The sequence below is a fragment of the Leucoraja erinacea genome, chromosome 17, assembly GCF_028641065.1.
Source record: "Leucoraja erinacea ecotype New England chromosome 17, Leri_hhj_1, whole genome shotgun sequence".
Lineage (NCBI taxonomy): Eukaryota > Metazoa > Chordata > Chondrichthyes > Rajiformes > Rajidae > Leucoraja > Leucoraja erinaceus.
The window spans coordinates 20,385,681-20,405,005 of NC_073393.1; the positions used below are offsets into that span (position 1 = coordinate 20,385,681).

At 42.7% G+C, this 19,325-nt stretch overlaps 1 protein-coding gene across 8 annotated transcripts in view; it reads right to left on the reverse strand.

The window, feature by feature from the left end:
- zc3h18 (zinc finger CCCH-type containing 18) overlaps positions 1-19,325 on the reverse strand; it is a 119,720-nt gene that overhangs the window by 8,417 nt on the left and 91,978 nt on the right. For 6 of the 8 annotated variants that reach the window (XM_055648772.1, XM_055648774.1, XM_055648775.1 and 3 more), the window contains 6 exons: positions 14,498-14,632; positions 9,997-10,146; positions 7,864-8,007; positions 6,890-7,056; positions 2,241-2,413; positions 1,605-1,701 (listed from right to left, as the gene is read on the reverse strand). In XM_055648772.1, the coding sequence (XP_055504747.1) occupies positions 1,605-1,701; positions 2,241-2,413; positions 6,890-7,056; positions 7,864-8,007; positions 9,997-10,146; positions 14,498-14,632 (866 nt within the window). The remainder of the gene's footprint in view (positions 1-1,604; positions 1,702-2,240; positions 2,414-6,889; positions 7,057-7,863; positions 8,008-9,996; positions 10,147-14,497; positions 14,633-19,325) is intronic. The other 2 variants (XM_055648778.1, XM_055648773.1) reach the window with 1 other exon arrangement.

The window sequence follows — 19,325 nt, forward strand, 5'->3', positions numbered from 1 at the left end:
GATAGAAAGTAGGCAGAGACAGTAGGACATGGGAGAACTGGGGAGAGGAATGGGGAGAAAGCAAGGGCTATCTAAAATTAGAGAAGTCAATGTTCATACTGTTGGGGTGTAAACTACCCAAGTGAAATATGAGGTGCTGTTTGCGCCTCCAATTTGTGCTGTGCCTCACCCTGGCAATGGAGGAGGCCCAGGACAGAAAGGTCACATTGGGAATGGGAGGGGGAGTTGAAGTGCTGAGCAACCGGGCAATCAGGTTGGTTAAGACGGACTGAGTGGAGGTGTTCAGCAAAGTGATCGGCGAGCCTGCGCTTGGGCTCGCCGATGTAGAAATGTTGACACCTGGAAAAGCTAATGCAGTAGATGAGGTTGGAGGAGGTGCAGGTGAACCTCTGCTGCACCTGGAAAGACTGATTGGGTCCTTGGATAGAGTCGAGGGGGGAACGTAAAGAGCCAAGTCTTGCATTTCCTGCGTTTGCAGGGGAAAGTACCCAGGGAGGGGGTGGTTTGGGTGGGTAGGGACAAATTGACTGGGGAGTTAGAGTGGGAACGATCTCTGCGGAAAGCAGAATGGGGAGGAGATGGGAAGATGTGGCCAGTAGTGGGATCCCATTGGAGGTGGCAAAAATGTCGGAGGATTATATGTTGTATGCAACGGCTGATGGGGTGGAAGGTGAGGACAAGCGGGACTCTGTCCTTGTTACGAAGAGGGGAGGCATTTTGTGTCCATCGTTGGTGTAAACCAGCATCTGCAGTTCCTTCCTACATTTTAAATTTAAAACCTCTTCACAGCTACTCGCTCCAAGTAGTTTGTCTGAGCTTAAGTGAATGAATTCTAGTCTTTGGAGAGTTGGGACTGGGGGAGGGACAGGCAAAACCCTACCCTGAGGTCAGTGCTGTACACACTGATACCTTTTGGGGAGAGCGGAGACAAGCTGTGTTGTCGTCCTGCTACAACATAGAATATATTGAAAAAAGTCCTACTGTGGTCCTACTGTGCAGATCCTACTGTGTGTAGTCTGGTCTCCCCATTACAGGAAGGAAGTGAAAGCTTTGAAGAGGATGCAGAAGAGGTTCACCAGGGTGCTGTCCGTTATAGAGGGCATTAGCTATACGGAGAGGTAGGGCAAACTTGGGATTGTTTTTTTCAGGAGACCAGATAGAAGTAAATAAAATAATGCGAGGCATAGATAAGAGACACAGAAGCTTATTCCGATGGTGGAAATATCAAAGAATACTGGACACAAGAGGGGGGAAAAGTTTAATGGAAATATGCGGGGCAAGATTTATTTATTACACACAGAGTGGTGGGGGCCAGAAGCATACTGCCAAGGGTGTTTTAAGAGGCTTTCACATAGGCACATGGATATGCATGGAACGGAGGGACATGGAGCACATTTAGGCAGAGGAGACTAGTTTAACTTGGTATGGCACAACATAGACATTGTGGGCCGAAAGGCCTATTCCTGTGCTGTACTGTTTTATGCTCTATCAATACTTCTGTTCCAACATTACTCACCTGCCCTGTACTCCCCACAAGTTGTACACATTCAGTTGTAGGAAACCACACAGTTTATCCTGTGATCTATTAATATGAAATGACAAACCTCTTTCAGGAGACAGGGCGACCCGTTTGGAAGGTGGAGAGGATGGCCGCTCTTTATCAGAAGGCTCGTACCGTTTCCGTGTGCCCTTGTCAGCAGGCTGAAACAGAAAGGATCAAATTCAAGCACAGACCCAGCACACTCTCATAGCACAGGGCACATTACACTCACACCTAATCTTCCTGATGCAATGTGACAAGTGAATGGAGAGGCAGAGGTTCAACAGTGAATTAAACTCAGGATACCTGCAAGACCCAAAGCTGGATTAAAGCATCCACAAGAAAATAGAGTTGGAGTATTTCAAAGTGTGCATTTCCTGAGACGATGCACCCTGGTTCTGGACTCGCTCTACCCTTCACCCTTCTTCTTTGTCTTCTTAGCGTGCACAGCCTAAAGTTGTAGGACAACTTGTTCTATTTGATCTTATTTGATTGTGCACACCAGGTTGATTGCATTTGTCGAAACAGAGCAGACCATGTGAAGGTTGCAATCTCCCCCCCCCCCCCCCATTGACCTGTGTCCAGCATTAGGAACAATTGCCGAGCAGACTTAAGCAACTTCCCAGCTTCACCGTTTCTATCAGATAAATAAAACTAAAATAGAAAATCCAGTTTGGTGTGTTGTGTGCAGACATGTTACCTTGTTTAGCAGGGTCAGTTTGATATCCTTATGTGCACTGTAGACAAGCTGTGGGGGTTTGCTGATCTGGGCAGGTTTTGGTGCAGAGGTCTTCTGCGGCTGTGGTGGAATCTCACGTTTTCGCCTCTCTTCACGCTCCTTCTCCCTCGGCGTCTCCTCTTTCTTGGGTTTTACTAAAGGTGATGGAAATATTTAAGTATTGTTCCCACAGAGATTCATTAGAGAGGGTTGAAAATGTCAAACTAACGACAAATCTCAGATGTTATTAACATTGAGGAAACACAACTGGTGAATGATATCTTCACTGGAAATGACACGCACTAAATTGCTGAGGAACCTTTCTGTGTGTAAATCATCTGACAAGTTGTCATTTAAACATCAGTAAATAAGGATATGAAGAATGTTGAAACAACATACCTTTTAGGTGATAAAGGTTTTCAAACAGTGTGCAGTGGGAATCTGCAGCTCTCAGTCTGAGTGACTGGTGGGAGTGGTAACCTTCTTACATTAACAAGTAATTGGTTGAGCACTTGATGTATTATAATCTGAGTCGACAGACCTTGCGGCATAGTGGCATTATGGTTCGATTCTGACTACGGTTGCTGTCAGTACACGGCTGGAGTTTGTTCATTCTCCCTGTGATCACGTGGGTTTTAGCCGGGTTCTGTTTCCTCCCACATTCCAAAGATGTGCGGGTTTGTGGCTGTAAATTGTGTTTGTTCATTCTCCTTAAAGAAAGGTGAGGGTGATCACCAAGATGGGCAATTTTAAAAGCCGGGTGGATATGCAATGGAAGACATGTTTCATGGATGAACTACAAAAATCCCACATTCCAAAAAGATGTCAGGGGGTGGTTTGCAAGGGAAATCAGGGATAGTTCTGTAAATTGTCTCTAGACTAGAAGTAGATTATGAAAGAAAACTGGGGGATTGACTAGTTTTTATAGAACAAAAGAAAGAGATTAGTTAAAACAAATGTAGGTCCCTTGCAGTCAGAAACAGGGGAGTTGATCATGGGGAACAAGGATATGGCGGACCAATTGAATAACTACTTTGGGTCCACTAAGGAAGGACATAAATAAGCCGGAAATAGCCGAAGGGTCCGTTCCACAATGTAACCTCTAAAACTAAAAATAAACCAGACAAAGCTGAGAGCAGACCCCAGAGATAGATCCCAGAGTAAAGGAAGTAGTAGGAGCATCTAATAATCTTTCAAAACTCCATCAAGATCTGCAAACGTAACCCATTTTTACTTTCAGGACTGATGCAATGCTAGAGTCAGTTATTAAAGTAACACTGAACATTACAAAGTCCCATGGATTTACGAAAGGTTTCTGAAATCTTATAGTTTTTCAGAGTACTCTGTTTTCACTTTGTGAAGAGTCTTACAACTTAAAGCACATCACTCTCAGCGAAAAAGGAGTAAAACGGGTCCTTTTCACAATGGCAGGCAGTGACTATGGGGTACCCAAGGCTCAGTCTCCCTTATTTACAATATATATTAAATGGGGGAACCACTTTTTTTTTTAGCTGTGACAGTAACACCTTAGTTTTAGATTTAAGGTTTATATTTTTTGCATAAATTAACAGCCCGATAATAGTATCCTGAAGATTTCTGGACATCAAGGTTAATAGAATCAGAAGATAGACACAAAAAGCTGCAGTAACTCAGCAGAACAGGCAGCATCTCTGGAGAGAAGGAATGGGTGACGTTTCGAGTCAAGACCCTTCTTCAGATGAAGAGACCCCTCTTCAGAATCTGAAGAAAGGTCTCGACCCAAAACGTCACCCATTCCTTCTCTCCAGAGATGCTGCCTGTCCCGCTGAGTTTTTTCCAGCTTTTTGTGTCTATCTTCGGTTTAAATCAGCATCTGCAGTTCCTTCTTACACATTAATAGAGTCAGAGTTACACAGCACAATCACATGGAAGACCCTAGCCCAGTCTGGTCTACATGTTACTCCAGACCCACCAACGTGTGCAACTCATCCATACTGACCAACAAGCCCCTCTAAGCTAGTCCAATTATTTTTTTTTTTGTTTCAAAACAAGTGAAGATGGGAAACAAAAAACCCCCAACCAAACCGTACCACTTGGCTAAACAATGTACAGTGCCCTCCATAATGTTTGGGACAAAGACCCATCATTTATTAATTTGCCTCTGTACTCCAAAATTTGAGATTTGCAATAGAAAAAAATCACATGTGGTTAAAGTGCACAGTGTCAGATTTTAATAAAGGCCATTTTTAAACATCTTGGTTTCACCATGTAGAAATTACAGCAGTGTTTATACATAGTCTGCCCCATTTCATGGCACCATAATGTTTGGGACACATGGCTTCACAGGCGTTTGTAATTGCTCAGGTGTGTTTAATTGCCTTCTTAATGCAGGTATAAGAGCTCTCAGCAGCTGGTCTTTCCATCACCTTTGGAAACTTTTATTGCTGTTTATCAACATGAGGACCAATGGAAGTCAAAGAAGCCATTATGAAGCTTATCAAAATCAACTGTTTGGAACATCATTAAGAAGAATGAGAGCACTGGTGAGCTTACTAATCGCAAAGGGACTGGCCAAGGAAGACCTCCACAGTTGATGACAGAAGAATTCTCTCTATAATACAGAAAAAAACCCATACACCTGTCCGACAGATCAGAAACACTCTTCAGGAACAAGGTGTGGATATGTCAATGACCACTGTCCGCAGAAGACATCATGAACAGAAATACAGAGACCACACTGCAAGATGCAAACCACTGGTAGGCAAAAATAGGATGGCCAGGTTACAGTTTACCACGAAGTACTTAAAAGAGCAACCACAGTTCTGGAAAAAGGTCCGCTGGACAGATGTGATGAAGATTAACATATCAGAGTGATGGCAAGAGCAAAGTATCGAGGCGAGAAGGAACTGCCCAAGATCCAAAGCATACCACCTCATCTGTGAAACACAGTGGTGGGGGTGTTATGGCCTGGTCATGTATGGCTACTGAAGGTACTGGCTCACTTATCTTCATTGATGATACAATTGCTGATGGTAGTAGCATAATGAATTCTGAAATGTATAGACACATTCTATCTGCTCAAGTTCAAACAAATGCCTCAAAACATTGGGCAGCAGTTCATTCTACAGCAAGACAATGATCCCAAACATACTGCTAAAGCAACAAAGGAGTTTTTCAAAACTAACAAAATGGTCAATTCTGGCCTACTCAATCACTCGATCTGAACGCAATTGAGCATGCCTTTTATATGCTGAAGAGAAAACTGCAGGGAACTAACCTCCAAAAAAAGCATAATACAGGCCTGGCAGAGCATCACCAGAGAAGACACCCAGCAACTGGTGGTCCATGAAACGCAGACATCAAGCACACATTGAACACAAAGGATATGTAACAAAATACTAAACATGATTACTTTCATTCACATGACATTGCTGTGTCCCAAACATTATGGTGCCCTAAAATGTGGAGCTATGTATAAACACTGCTGTAATTTCTACATGGTGAAACCAAAATGTGTAAAAATGGCCATTATTAAAATCTGACAATGTGCACTTTAACCACATGTGATTTTTTTCTATTACAAAATCTCAAATTGTGGAGTACAGAGGCAAATAAATAAATGATGGGTCTTTGTCCCAAACAGAATGGAGGCCACTGTATGAGGGGGGGAAAAAAAATGGGAATTTGGTGCAGGAAGATATTTGGTCAGTATGGACCTGGTAGGCTGAAAGGCCTGGCTCAGGGCTGTGGTAGATACTTACGGGTTAGGTCGGCTGACTTTCTCACGCCCTTCAGGAGAGCATCAGATTAATTCTCACTGGTAACGTCATGGTTGATGAGACTAACATTGAATTTAAATGTCTCCCTAACATGATGCGATTCGAGCCCCTGCCTCTGGATCTGGGTCTAAACCTGTGATTTAACGACCATATTGCCTCCCCCATACTTAGACATTGAAACAGTTCTGTTATCACAGCACATTGATTTACTGCCCAGGGCATTGGCACGGTAACCAAAATAACACTTTAAAGAATCACCACAGCAGACCAACGAATGCAGTTAATAAATCTAGGCTACAAGGCCAATTGGAACTGAGGATCCGAGGGATTGTCCTCTCAGCGGTGGGTTGGTAGAATTATTGTTCCAACCAATTCATGTTACTTTAGTACATATCACATTTGGAAATTCTGATTGTTGCCAAAATTTGAGCACGATCCTAAGTGTATATTTTAATTTAATTACCACATAATCACCTAAAGTATAAGGCATGCCAAACACCACTGCCTCAGTTCAGAAAGGCCATTCACATGGAATTTGAGTAGTCATGTCATGCCATTGCATCAGAGATAGAAACAGTTCTCCAAAAGTGGCAACAAAGAGCTGTGCAAATGCCTGGTGACAGGTCTCCTTAACCTCAAGAAATAATCCCAGGTCACAGCCCCTCACATCACTGGGTTTGAATCTGAGTTTAGTTTAGTTTATTATCACTTGTACCAAGGTACAGGGAAAAGCTTTTGACTGGATAGCATGCAACAAAAGCTTTTCACTGTAACCTGGGTACATGACAATAAATTAAACTCAAACTCAGGCCGGAGACACAACAATGTCTTCTGACTGGCCTGAGTTCCTGCACTCCAAGAGGTAGTACGCACCTTTTTCCTTCTGCTTCTGCTGCTGAGCAGGGACTTGCGATTGGGAGCTTGCAGAGGACACGGGACTGGCTAAATCTGCATACATGTTCTCAGAGTCAGCACTTCTGACAGAGCTGCTGCTTGACGATGCACTTGACACGGATGACACACTGCTCACGCTGAGGGACCTGGAACAAATCAGATTCTTTACAACATTTCACGGAGGTACCAATTCAGTTCCATGGTGAATCAAGCACCTGATCTCATTCATATTATCAAGCATGAAACGTTTTTTAAACAAGAGAAGAGAACACAAGTTTTATTTTGTTCTTACACTCAACTGAATTGACACCCAAGCAGTCATACACTGAGCTGGTCTGCCAGAGGCAAATTATATGCCTTGTGTTGTTATTAATGCTACAGGGTTATGTGTTAAGAGGCACAGCAGTTGAGTCAACTGATAATTCACATGCTTGAACCAATAATCCAGAGACTGAGGTCACATCCCACCATGGCAGCTGTGGAAGTGTTAAAAACGTTGGATGTTTTTTTTACAAAAAGGTAATTAGTAATGTTCATAATGGACAAAGGATATTGAACCCAAGATGTTAACTCTCTCTTTCTGCACAATTGTCGAATGTTAGTTTTTATTTCAGGATTCAGTTTTAGTCTACTCTTTGTTTAAGTCAGAAGACAGCCTGTGACAATAGCGACTGCCCTGACTAAGTTTGTCTGAACATTTGTCACGTGCTGCCGGGCTATTCCCAAAGGGGACACTATAACCAACTTAAATTTGCACAAAACCCACCATGGATGTCCAAACAGGCTTCACTCGATGGTGGTCCTGAACCAGAGGTTAATGCTATTCTTGCCTCTAATTTTAAGATCCTGAAGTGGCCCAAATTTCCATAGACCAAATCATTCTGGGTCACCCCACTCCTTACAAGGACAGATCACCTGAATGATTATTATGGATAGGAGTATGTTTACTTTACCTGGATCGATGGGAACCCGATGCAGACCGTGAGCCAGATGCTGATGTTGACCGAGATACTGAACGAGAATGCGACCGTGAATGTGAACTTGACCCACTGTAGCTGCTGCCACTATCACTCCCGCTAGCACTTGCGGTCTTCCTGCTAACAACAAATATAGTTTGTGTTTAATTGAGCAGATAAAGAATTAAAGTACTGATCATGTTTATTGCAATGGATTTATTTAAAACCTGTCAATTAGCAGTTTTACAATATTTCAAAGGAATTCAATAGGAAGGAAGCTGCAGTAATAATGAGAATGCAGAAGATATTCACCAGAATGTTACCTGGAAGGGAGGGCTACAGATATTAGTGGAGAATGGACAGGCTGGGATTATTTTCACTGAACCGTAGGAGGCTGAGGAGGGACCTTTGAGGTTTATAAAACGATGAGAGTGGGTGGATGGTGAGAGTCCTTTTTTTCCCCCAAGAACAGGGGAGTCTTAAACTAGAGGGCACAGATTTAAGTTGAGGGGAGAAAAATTTAACGGGAATCTGCAGATTAAGTTTTTCAGAGGGCGGTGTGATGTTAGATGCAGATACAGTTGCAACATTTAAAAGGCACAGGTACTTAGATAGGAATGCTGGAGATACTGGCAAATGTAGGTAAATGGAATAAGTATACACTGGCATCACAGCTGGCATGGAAGAGGTTGATCCAAGAGACCTCCAGAGATGCTGCCTGACCTGCTAGGTTATTCTAGCACTGTTTTTCTTGTAAGCTAGTTTCTGTGCTATACGGTTCTGATTCTATGTTGATGTCAGTCGCTTATTACTTTAATAAAAGTAAAGCCAAAATTACAAAAGGTCATCCTCATATCACCATACTTTCCTGTACAAGCATAGTCAATGCAGTGGGAAAGCAAGGCAGAAGCAAATTCTAATAAGCAGCACTTAAACAATGTCTTAATGTAGATTTTAGAAAGCCCGGCACAATTTACAAACATGATGCTGGGCTGCCAACGACATAAGGAGGTATCTCATGGCATTGAAATTCAAAGGGGAGGCACGGAAGAGGCAGCCTGAATATCTTCTGCACTCTCTCTATTACTGCAGCATCCTTACTGTTGAATTCCTTTGAAATAGTGTATAACTTTTGTGGAGGCTACCCATAGAAGAGGGTAGCTGCAGAAAGTGCATTTTGCCTCAAATTTATATAACTATACAGATGGAAAAGAGCTCTTCTGCCCAATATCTAGGTCGGTCAAGATGCCTCTGTATCTACACTAACCCCATTTGTTTATGTTTGCCCCCTTATCCCTCTAAACTGTTACTATATGTGCAACACTGCAAATGTCTTTTAAATGTTTGTTTTCTCTTGGATGCGGGAGGCTACGAGGAGACCTGATCTAAGGATACAAAATTATGAGAGGCGTAGGTAGAATAGACAGTCAGAACCTTTTGCCCCGGATAAAACCATCAAATATCAGAGGGCATAGCCTTAAGGGGAAAGGAGCAAAGTTTAATGGAGATATGTAGATGTCTTTTTTTTACGCAGTGGGTGATAAGTACCTGGAATCTGTTGTCGAGGGTAGTGGCATTTAAGAAACTTTTGGTTAGGCACATAATATGCAGGGAATGGATATGGATATTGTGTAGGCAGATAAGAGTTGGTCTTGACATCATGTTCAGCACAGACACTGTGAGCAGAAGTGCCAGTTCTTGCGTTGTATAGTTCTATGTTGTAAATGTTGTATTTGTGCCTGCAAATGGTTCCGTATGTCACCTCCTCTGGGATCTTGCTCCATATACCCATCACCTTGTGTGTGAAAGACCTGCCTCTCAGATCTCTCTTAAATCTTTCCGCTCTCACTGTAAACCCGTGCCCTCTGTGAAAGAACTTTACCCAGTACAGAAGCATAATGGTAAAGTTACTGAAAAGGTGTCCCAAGGTCTTAGTATTAAAATGATTCAGAATCTCACTGTGGCCATGGGGAAAATTAATCTGCTGGACGGCCGATAGAAATTAACAATTTTTCGCTCCTCTCATGCACTTCCTGTTGGTGTTGCACTGTGTGATGTGAGAAATGATAGCTTTAATCTAAACAAGATGGCTTGTCCAGGAATGATTGCCGATGGAAGTCTCTGTCTGACCTCCTGGGTGGTGTGCGGGGCGGGCGTTCCTTCTTCCTTCCCTCTCTGTTCTCGGCAGGTTTTGCACTCTCTGCATTGGCCTTTGCAACCTTTGCTCCTGCTGTCTGCCCTACAGGCTGTGGCGATGGCAGTTTCTTCACAGCTTTTTCACTGTTTGAAAAACAGAACATATTTAGAACATCTTAATATTATAGGCGAGCAGCTAAAGGAAGCTCTTGGCTTGTGTTGTGCTGTAACAGGAATGATCTGAATACACTGAGCTGTGACGTTATGATGAGAAATTCAGCAGCCACACACATGAGCTCACTACAATTTTCTAGCACACATACATCTCAATAAACAGTATTTTCCAGGCAGAAATTATGCCGTTTACTGCAAACCTTGCTGCCCCATGGTCAGCAGGTCAGTTCGTTCACTTTACAGGTGTCAAAAAAAAGGTTAGGCAAGTTTGAAATGCATATTTAGAAATTATTTTCTCACATGAATTCTGTTTACTATTTTTTAGAAATGGAATCAAATGTCATTTCACTTTTAACGAGATGAGGCAGAATGAAGAAATATTTAATGACTTCATAGTTTCAGATTGTGAAATATAAAAGTCTGACAGAATTGCATCATATTATTTTGTGCTGTAGCAATGAAGACATTCCAGGTTGAAGTATTACTTTTACTCCAGGCATTGAGCACAGAGGCCTCTGAACAGCAGCTATCTCTGCGGAACAGCTTTAAATCCCACCCAACCACTTCTTTTACCCCGACCCTGCGAATTTATTGAAAAACAAACCAAATTGCTGATGTAAATTCCAAATAAAACCAATCAGGAACACTTACTGAGCCAGGCAGTATCTGTGGAAAAGAAATAGTTAAATTGTTGGTTGAGAGAAGGTTTAGGATGGTGGGAAGAATACAGAGAACCTCTCTGATAGGCCGATGTCAGGGTTGTCATAGTGATCATGCTGTTTACAGAATAATCATATTAATTGCTTAAAGAGGAACGCAGAGAAGCCAATCCAAACAGACATGTTACAGCTGAAATGTAGGTCAAAGCCCTGCTGAAACCCGAAACCAAAGAAGAATTCTGAAAGATTGGGCAATATCTGTGAAGAGGGAAACACTCAGGTGGAATTGTTCGGATAGTCTCAAAGCAGAACTGTCCAGTTTCTCTAATGTAAAAAGAAAAACAAGTGAAAAAGGTGAATTCAGCATTGAGACTGGAAAAATGCAAAATGTTCAGATGAAGGATAAGAATCTCAAAATTAAAGCCAACCCATCAACTGCTGCACTAGCCATCTCTTTAAGACCCCCTGATAAAGTCCATCAACACCATGTTCCCAATGTTGGGCGAATCCAGAACCAGGGGCCACAGTCTTGGAATAAAGGGGAAGTCATTTGGGACTGAGGTGGGAAAAAACTTTTTCACCCAGAGAGTTGTGAATTTATGGAATTCCCTGCCACAGAGGGCAGTGGAGGTCAAGTCACTGAATGGATTTAAGAGAGAGTTAAATAGAGCTCCAGGGGCTAGTGGAGTCGAGGGATATAGGGAGAAGGCAGGCACGGGTTATTGATAGGGGATGATCAGCCATGATCACAATGAATGGCGGTGCTGGCTTGAAGTGTGTGTGTGCGTGCGGTGTTGGTGTGTGTGTGCGGTGGTGTGTGTGTGTGTGTGTGTGTGTTGGTGTGTGTGTGTGTGTGTGTGTGTGTGTGTGTGTGTGTGTGTGTGTGTGTGTGTGTGTGTGTGTGTGTGTGTGTGTGTGTGATGATTGAGGTTGTATCTACGCCAAAATGGTACACGGTAGCGCTAAATTTTTTGCAGAACCATATCGAGCTTTATCCCGTCGTCGATCTTGTCAATTTTCCTTCAGATTTGATGTTATATTTCACAAGTTATTAATATTTAAACTTTTAAAAAAGCACACTTTGAGAAGCATAACTGAGTTTTCTGGCAACTTGTAGCGAAGACGTCACAATGGCATCTCACAGTCCTCCAACCACAATGGGATCTCATTTACATATGCTGCCAATTACGTCACAATGGCAACATTGTTGCTATCCAAGTACACTTTGATAAAAACAATGCTATCAAAGTGTACTTGGATAGCAACAATTTTGCAACAGCAACATTTGTTACACTGCAACAACAACACTTGTTACACTAGCTCTAGCAGGTGCAAATGTGCATGTGAATATGGCGAAATGAGCAGCCCCTGTGCAATTCAGAGCTGTGGGTGAGTGGTGCAATATTGTGTTGGGGGAAACGGGTTATGTTCGTGCAACAGGTGAGTGATGGAAATGGGTTAAGTTGGGGGAACGAGTGAGTGGGTGAATTATTGCGTTGGGGATGGGGCCCAACTGGGCCCACTTGGTCTAGTGTGTGTGTGTGTGTGTGTGTGTGTGTGTGTGTGTGTGTGTGTGTGTGTGTGTGTGTGTGTGTGTGTGTGTGTGTGTGTGTGTGTGTGTGTATATATATATATACATACACACATACACACACATATATATATATATATACACATACATATATATATATATATACACATATATACATACACACATATACACACACATGTATATATATATACACACGCACACACACACTAAAACTCATATCTTGTTTGCTTGTGAGTCTTTCTATGTGAGCGTAATCATGCCTTCAATTACACCAAAAAGGTACATGATAGCGCTACAATTTCTGGCCTACCTTACTTACCATTGTCTGTGTGTGTGTTGTATCAAGTTTCGTTCAGATTGATGTAATATTTTACAAGTTATTCACATTTTTAACTTTACAAAATCCCACTTTGAGAAAAATTTAAAGGTTTAAACCGAAGTTCGACACAAAAACCTGGAGTAACTCAGCGGGACAGGCAGCATCTCTGGAGAGAAGAAATGGGTGACCTTTCTCGACCCGAAACGTCACCCATTCCTTCTCTCCGGAGATGCTGCCCTTTCCCACTGTGCTGTTACTCCAGCTTTTTGTGTCTAAACTGATGTGTGTACATGGTTTTCTGAAAGCGTAGCACACCCTCTAAAACTGGCCGAACGTGGCATGTATCAGGCCACGCCAAATTATACAGGGGACGGACAGGGCAAGCGGGGGTGGAGCGCTGTCTAAAAAATTCACACGGTGCAAGCCAAGGTGAAACAGACACACACCGCGATGTACAGGAAGGTTTGCGCTGTAAAAAGACAGCTAAACCACAGTGTATGGTAAGTCCTTTAAAAGGCAGGGGAGAAGGAGTGGAGGCAACTTTTAAGAAGCCAGGGATACATGGCTGTGAAGCTCGGCGGACATTTAACATTACCGGTCGGGTATCCTTGATTCTGAAAATTACTACTTAACTTTTTTTCCCCAATGAGTTAATGAAATTCACCGGTCAGTACCAGAGAATCTTCAACCTCCTGGCAACCCATGAGGACCTCCTACGGCTCGAGAATTCTCGCTACTCTTCATGGCGGCTTCATTCAGGTCGGCGCTAATTTTTCAACATGTTGAAAAATTCACGGCGACCATAATGAGGCCGCGACTAGTTCCCAGAATGTGGAAGCTCCTCACAAGCATGAAGGCGAATCCCCGGCAACCACCCGCAAACATGTGGTGACTTTATTGTCTCCAGCAGTCGCCTAAGTGCGACAGGCCCATAATGTTTTCTCTCTTATCTAGATCTGAGGAAGAGTCTTCAACCTGAAATGTCAGTTGCTGCTCTTTTGACAGATGCTGCCTGATGAGCTGAGTGTTTACACAAGTTGGTGAATGGAATCAGGACAGGAGAAGAGGGTTGGAGTTTTAGAGATACAGCGCGGAAACAGGCCCTTCGGTTCACCGAGTCCGCACCGACCAGCAATCCCCACACACTAACACTATCCTACACACTAGGGACAATTTACCTTTATACCAAGCCATTTAACAAACAAACCTGTACATCTTTGGAATGTGGGAGGAAACTGAAGATTTCAGAGAAAACTCACGTAGTCACGGGGAGAACATAAAACTCCGTGCAGACAGCACCCGTAATCGGGATTGAACCCGGGTCTCCGGCGCTGCAAGGCAGCAACCATGCTGTCCGGTGAGAAATTAGATGGGGTCAGAGAAAAGGAGAGTGCATGGAATTCCCAAAAGGTATAACTGCCACTGGTGCATAATCAACAATTACCATTGTTATGTTGTGATTACTCTCGAGTGCAAAGGTGCTTTTGCAGTCAGAGATCGCCCCATAACCTACCAGTTCAGTTTTACACTTGAAAACAAATCTGTTGCATTATAATGTGAAAGTTATTACTGCACTTCGTTTAGTGGTCACAGGATGGAAAAGGGGATAGCTCATCAGAGAAATGTATAGTTAAAAATGGCAAAATTAGAAATAGAGGATCTTCAAAGCTTGGGCTGCACCTATGCTACCTCAAATCAGTAATTAATGTAGACATATTATGACTGTAATATTCTGCAGTTTTGAACTGTTGATACAGACAATGTTTAATAGATGGTCATCAGCAACGTTACCTTTTGCCAGTGGGAGTTGGGGCATCGCCCGTTCCACCACCGACAACTGTTCCGCCTTTGGTCTTTGCTCCTGCAGCATCTTTTGCTCGTGATGGAGAGGGAGTTGGGGAAGGTGAAGATGAGAATGATCGAGACCTGAGAAAACCAGGGCAAATGGTGAGAGTTGCACCGTGTTGTTGATCCAATCATAATCTCTCCTCAGCTCAATAATTTTTTTTTAAAAGATCAGAAATCTGAAAATAATGCACAATGGATCAAGCAACATTTGTGAAGAGAAAACCAGAGGTAACAATGACCTGATGGAAGTAGCCCGAAACTCTAATTCCATTTCCCTCTCCACAGGTGCTGTCTGACCTGCCAAGGCTATTTGCTATTTGAGCTATTTACGGCAAGAAACCGTAAATATGCTTTCAGTCATTCATGGCTACTGGTGGCCCGGTATTGCAAATAACTTTACCAGGACCTTCTTTAATAATTAGAAACTATTTATAAAATCAAGCATCATTTCAAAATGAAATTGATATTAAGCGTGCTGAGAAAAACTACAGCAAGCTCAACTGCAACATAACAGCCTGATTCATTGTGTTTCTGCCCAGGAAAAAGATCATCCTTCTAAATACCTGTTGAATAGTCGTTTTTTCCCCTCCATCCATTGAGCAATGACTGGCTGACACTCAAGCTGCCCACTTGTTTTCCCAGTTTCAATCATTGTAAACGTCACTGATGACCAGCTCCACCCAAAATAAGGCACAAGGCTCAAGGCTTTCTTGCTTCACTGACAGAATTGTCACAAAGGAAATGGATCCACAGGATGTTGCAGAAAAAATAGAACAATGCCAGGAATGCTTAGCAGGCCAGGTTTCGCCTAGAGTCCATGCTTCAGCTCCATAGCTTTCCTTCCCAGCTTGACATGGATCTGAAATGTTAAGTTTCATTCCCCTCTGAAAGCCTGGCTTTCAGAGACTTGCCAGCTTTTTGTGGTTTTTTTCAGGCATTGAGCTCCTGATTTTGTTTTCACTCAAAGAATGTCTAAATTAAGGCGGTGTGCATTTACAACTATGCCCAGAGGTCCTTTGTGACATCAAATCCAATGTTCAAAACTGCCTCCCAAAACAAGTTCATGTACTGAACTGTTTTAAATTCATGCAGATGTGCGTGCAATAGTCCCAGTACTGGCAAAAACTTGCAGCCTGTGCGTACGATAGGCAAAAAACATGCAGGAACATTGTCTTTGGCAAAACATTATTTGATGCAAGTTTAATGTCATTATCTTACATTAAAAAGTGGTGCTTTTTGAAGCAAGAATTAGCAGTTTTGTAATGATAAGTAATTATAAAAAGGATGCAGTCACAGACTTAGGCATATTTATACACAAATATTTCATTATAATAAAATTATGTTAAGATAGTCTTTGCATGGATACAGCATGGACACAGGCTGTTTGGCCCAACTCATCTATGCTGACCAACGGAATTACTAGGAAATCAAGGGATATGCGGAGAAAGCAGGAATGGAGAACTGATTTTGGATGATCAGCCATGATCGCATTGAATGGCGGTGCTGGCTCGACGGGACAAATGGCCTACTCCTGCACCTATTTTCTATGTTTCTATGTCTACCGCAGCTGGTTCTAGTTACCTGCGTCTAGTCCATATTCCTTGAAACCTTTTCTATCCATGCGCCTATCCAAGTTATTTTAAAATGTTGTTAATGTAGCTGCTTCAACCACTTCCTCTGGCATGTCGTTCCACATACCCATCATCCTCTGTGTGAAAGACTCGCCTCTCAGATCTCCTTAAATCTTTTACCTCCCTCACATTCAAAGTCTGTTCTCGAGTTTTAGATTCCCCTATTCTAGGAAATGTAGTGACCATCTACCTCATGTATATTTAATAAACCTCTGTCATCCTTCCGACTCCTCAGATCCATTGAAAATAATCTGATCTTTCCAAAAGCATGGCATAGGCAAGTGTGCCATATGCCTTCTTCACCACCTTGTCTACCTGTGGTGCCATATGTCGGAGCCTGCACTTTACAAATGGAGACATTGACAACCTAAGCAAGCAAATTACATTGAACCTCTATACATCAATGCTTTGGGTGTAAGGCATCATGTTTGTATTTGGGAATTGTATGAAGGCTTTAGATGGTGCTGTAAAGATTTAGTTCAATGAGACCTTAGATAAGGCACATGAGGTGTGCACAATTACAACATTTAAAATACATTTGGATAGGTACATGGAAAGGAAAGGTTTAGAGGGATATTGGCCAAGTGCAGGAAAATGGGACTAAATGAGCATCTTGGTTGGCATGAAAAGTTGGGCCAAAGTGCTTGTTCCAATGCTCTATGATTCCCAAGTTTGCAGATGATACCAAAATAGTTTTTTTTTTTTTTTTTAAAAAGGCATATTGTGATGAGGACATTGTGATTCTGCATTTAAAGTGAGTGGGCGACGTTGCACAATTGGAGATTAGCGAGGGAAAGTATGATGTCATGCACTTGTGTAAGAGGAACCAAATACAAGAAATTGGAAAGGATTGACAGTTGAGAGATATCCCAGTGCCTCTTTGCATGAATCACACAAAACAGTAGACAGGTGCAGTTAGGCAAGGAGGGCAAGTGGTGTGCTGGTCTTTAATTGCAAAGGTGTTGAAGGCAAGCTAACAAATGCTTTGTTCACTATGTTATCCATCGTCTATATTTTCAGGAAGAACAGACAGGCTGTAATAAGGTTTTCAGAAGACACTTAATAAGGTGCCACAAAAGTTATTATGGTAAATGAAAGCTCATGTAGTAGGAAGTTACACATTAGGCAGAAGATAAGTTGGGTAACAGGAAAACAGGGAGTCGACATAAATGGCTGGCAAAGTGGTACAAGTAGTCTGCCTGAGGGATTGATGCTAGGGTCTTAGGATGTTACAATTAATAAAATCATGTGGATAAAGGCACCAACGGTTCGTTTGCTGATGACACAAAAACATGGAAGGAAAGTAAGCAGGAGATAGAGGAACAGATTTGTAGACGGATTGCCGAAGATGCCAAAGCAACAGGGTTATCATAGTGGGCGATTTTAACTTTTCGAATATTGACTAGGACTTGCACAATTCCAAAGGCTTAGATGAGGCAGAATTTGAGAGGTGTATCCAAGAGGGTTTTATGAAACAGCGTGGTGCTCAGACATGGCAGTCCTGTTCAACTCCTGCTCTCCACACCTCGAACATCTGGCCGTGAAGTGCCGCCCCTTCTACCCTCTGAGTGAATTCACCTCCATCATTCTGACCACGGTCTACATCCCACCCCAAGCAGACGTCCATCTGACACTGGAGGAGCTGCACGCTGTGGTCAACAAGCACCTGACGTCTTACCCCGAGGCGTTTACCACCAGAGCTGGGGACTTCACAAAGCAAACCTCAAGAAATCGCTCCCTAACTTCCACTAACATGTCTCCTGCTGCACCAGAGGACCAAAACCCTTGACCACTGCTACACCACCATCAAGAATGCCTATCACTCTATCTCTCGCCCTCACTTTGGTAAATCCGACCATACCGTGGTGCTGCTTCTTCCTGCCTACAGGCAGCAATTGAAGCATTCACCCCCAGAGGTGAGGACTGTACAGAGCTGGTCAGGGGGGTGAGGCAGAGGAACAACTCCAGGACTGTTTGGAGTCTGTAGACTGGGCAATGTTCAAGGACTCGGCAATGGACCTGAACGAATACGCCACAGTCGTTACAGACTTCATAAAGAAATGTGTGGAGGACTGCACCCCTATAAAAACCTTCCGAGTGTTTCACAATCAGAAGCCTTGGATGAACTTTGAGATCCGCACTAACCGGGCATTCATGTCTGATGATACAGTGGTCTACAAGAAGTCCATATACGACCTTGGTCAAAAGGGACAAAGGGACTTCTGCTCCAAGCTCAAGGATGAGACAGATGTTCGGCAGCTGTGGCGGGGCAAGAATGCAATCACCTCCTTCAAGGCAAGATCAGGAGGTAGCTCGAATGTCGGCGAAACATCACTCCTTGACGAGCTCAACGCTTTGATAGGGAGAACACTGATGTGCTTTCTCCAGCCCCCATTCTCTGAACATTAACAGACCATTATCGCCAAAACTCTGAACATTAACAGATCATTATCTGTTTATTTGCACTTTATCTATTTATTCATGTGTGTATATATTTATATAATGGTATATGGACACACTGATCTGTTCTGTATTCATGCCTACTGTATTCTGTTGTGCTGAAGCAAAGCAAGAATTTCATTGTCCTATCTGGGACACATGACAATAAACTCTCTTGAATCTTGGATAGTGCAACCAGAGAAGTTGACCTTGCTTTGGGAAATAAGTCTGGCCAGGTATTTCAGTGGAAGAGCATGTTGGGGATAGAGATCACAACTCTAAGTTTTCGGATTGTTTATGAATAGGGAGAAGGCCGGACCTTGCTGGAAGGTGCTAAATTGGAGTAAAGCAAACTACAATGTTATTAGGCAGGAGGGAACACGGGCAGTAATAGTTATTGGGCAAGTCCACTACTGACATGTGGGAGTTGTTTAAAGGTCAGTTGATCGATGTTCAAAACCAGCATGTTCCCAGAAGGAGGAGAGATAACAATGGCAAAGTAAGGGAACCTTGGATGACTAAAGAGGTGGTCAATTTTGTCAAAAATAAAAATAAAACGCATGTAAGGTTTAAGAGAGGTTGGAATAAGACAGGAATATAATGAAAGGAGGAAAAAAAACTCATGGGCGATTAGAAGGGCTAAAGTTGGATTAAAGAAAATCCAAAAACTTTTTATACTGTACCTATATTAAAAGCAAGAG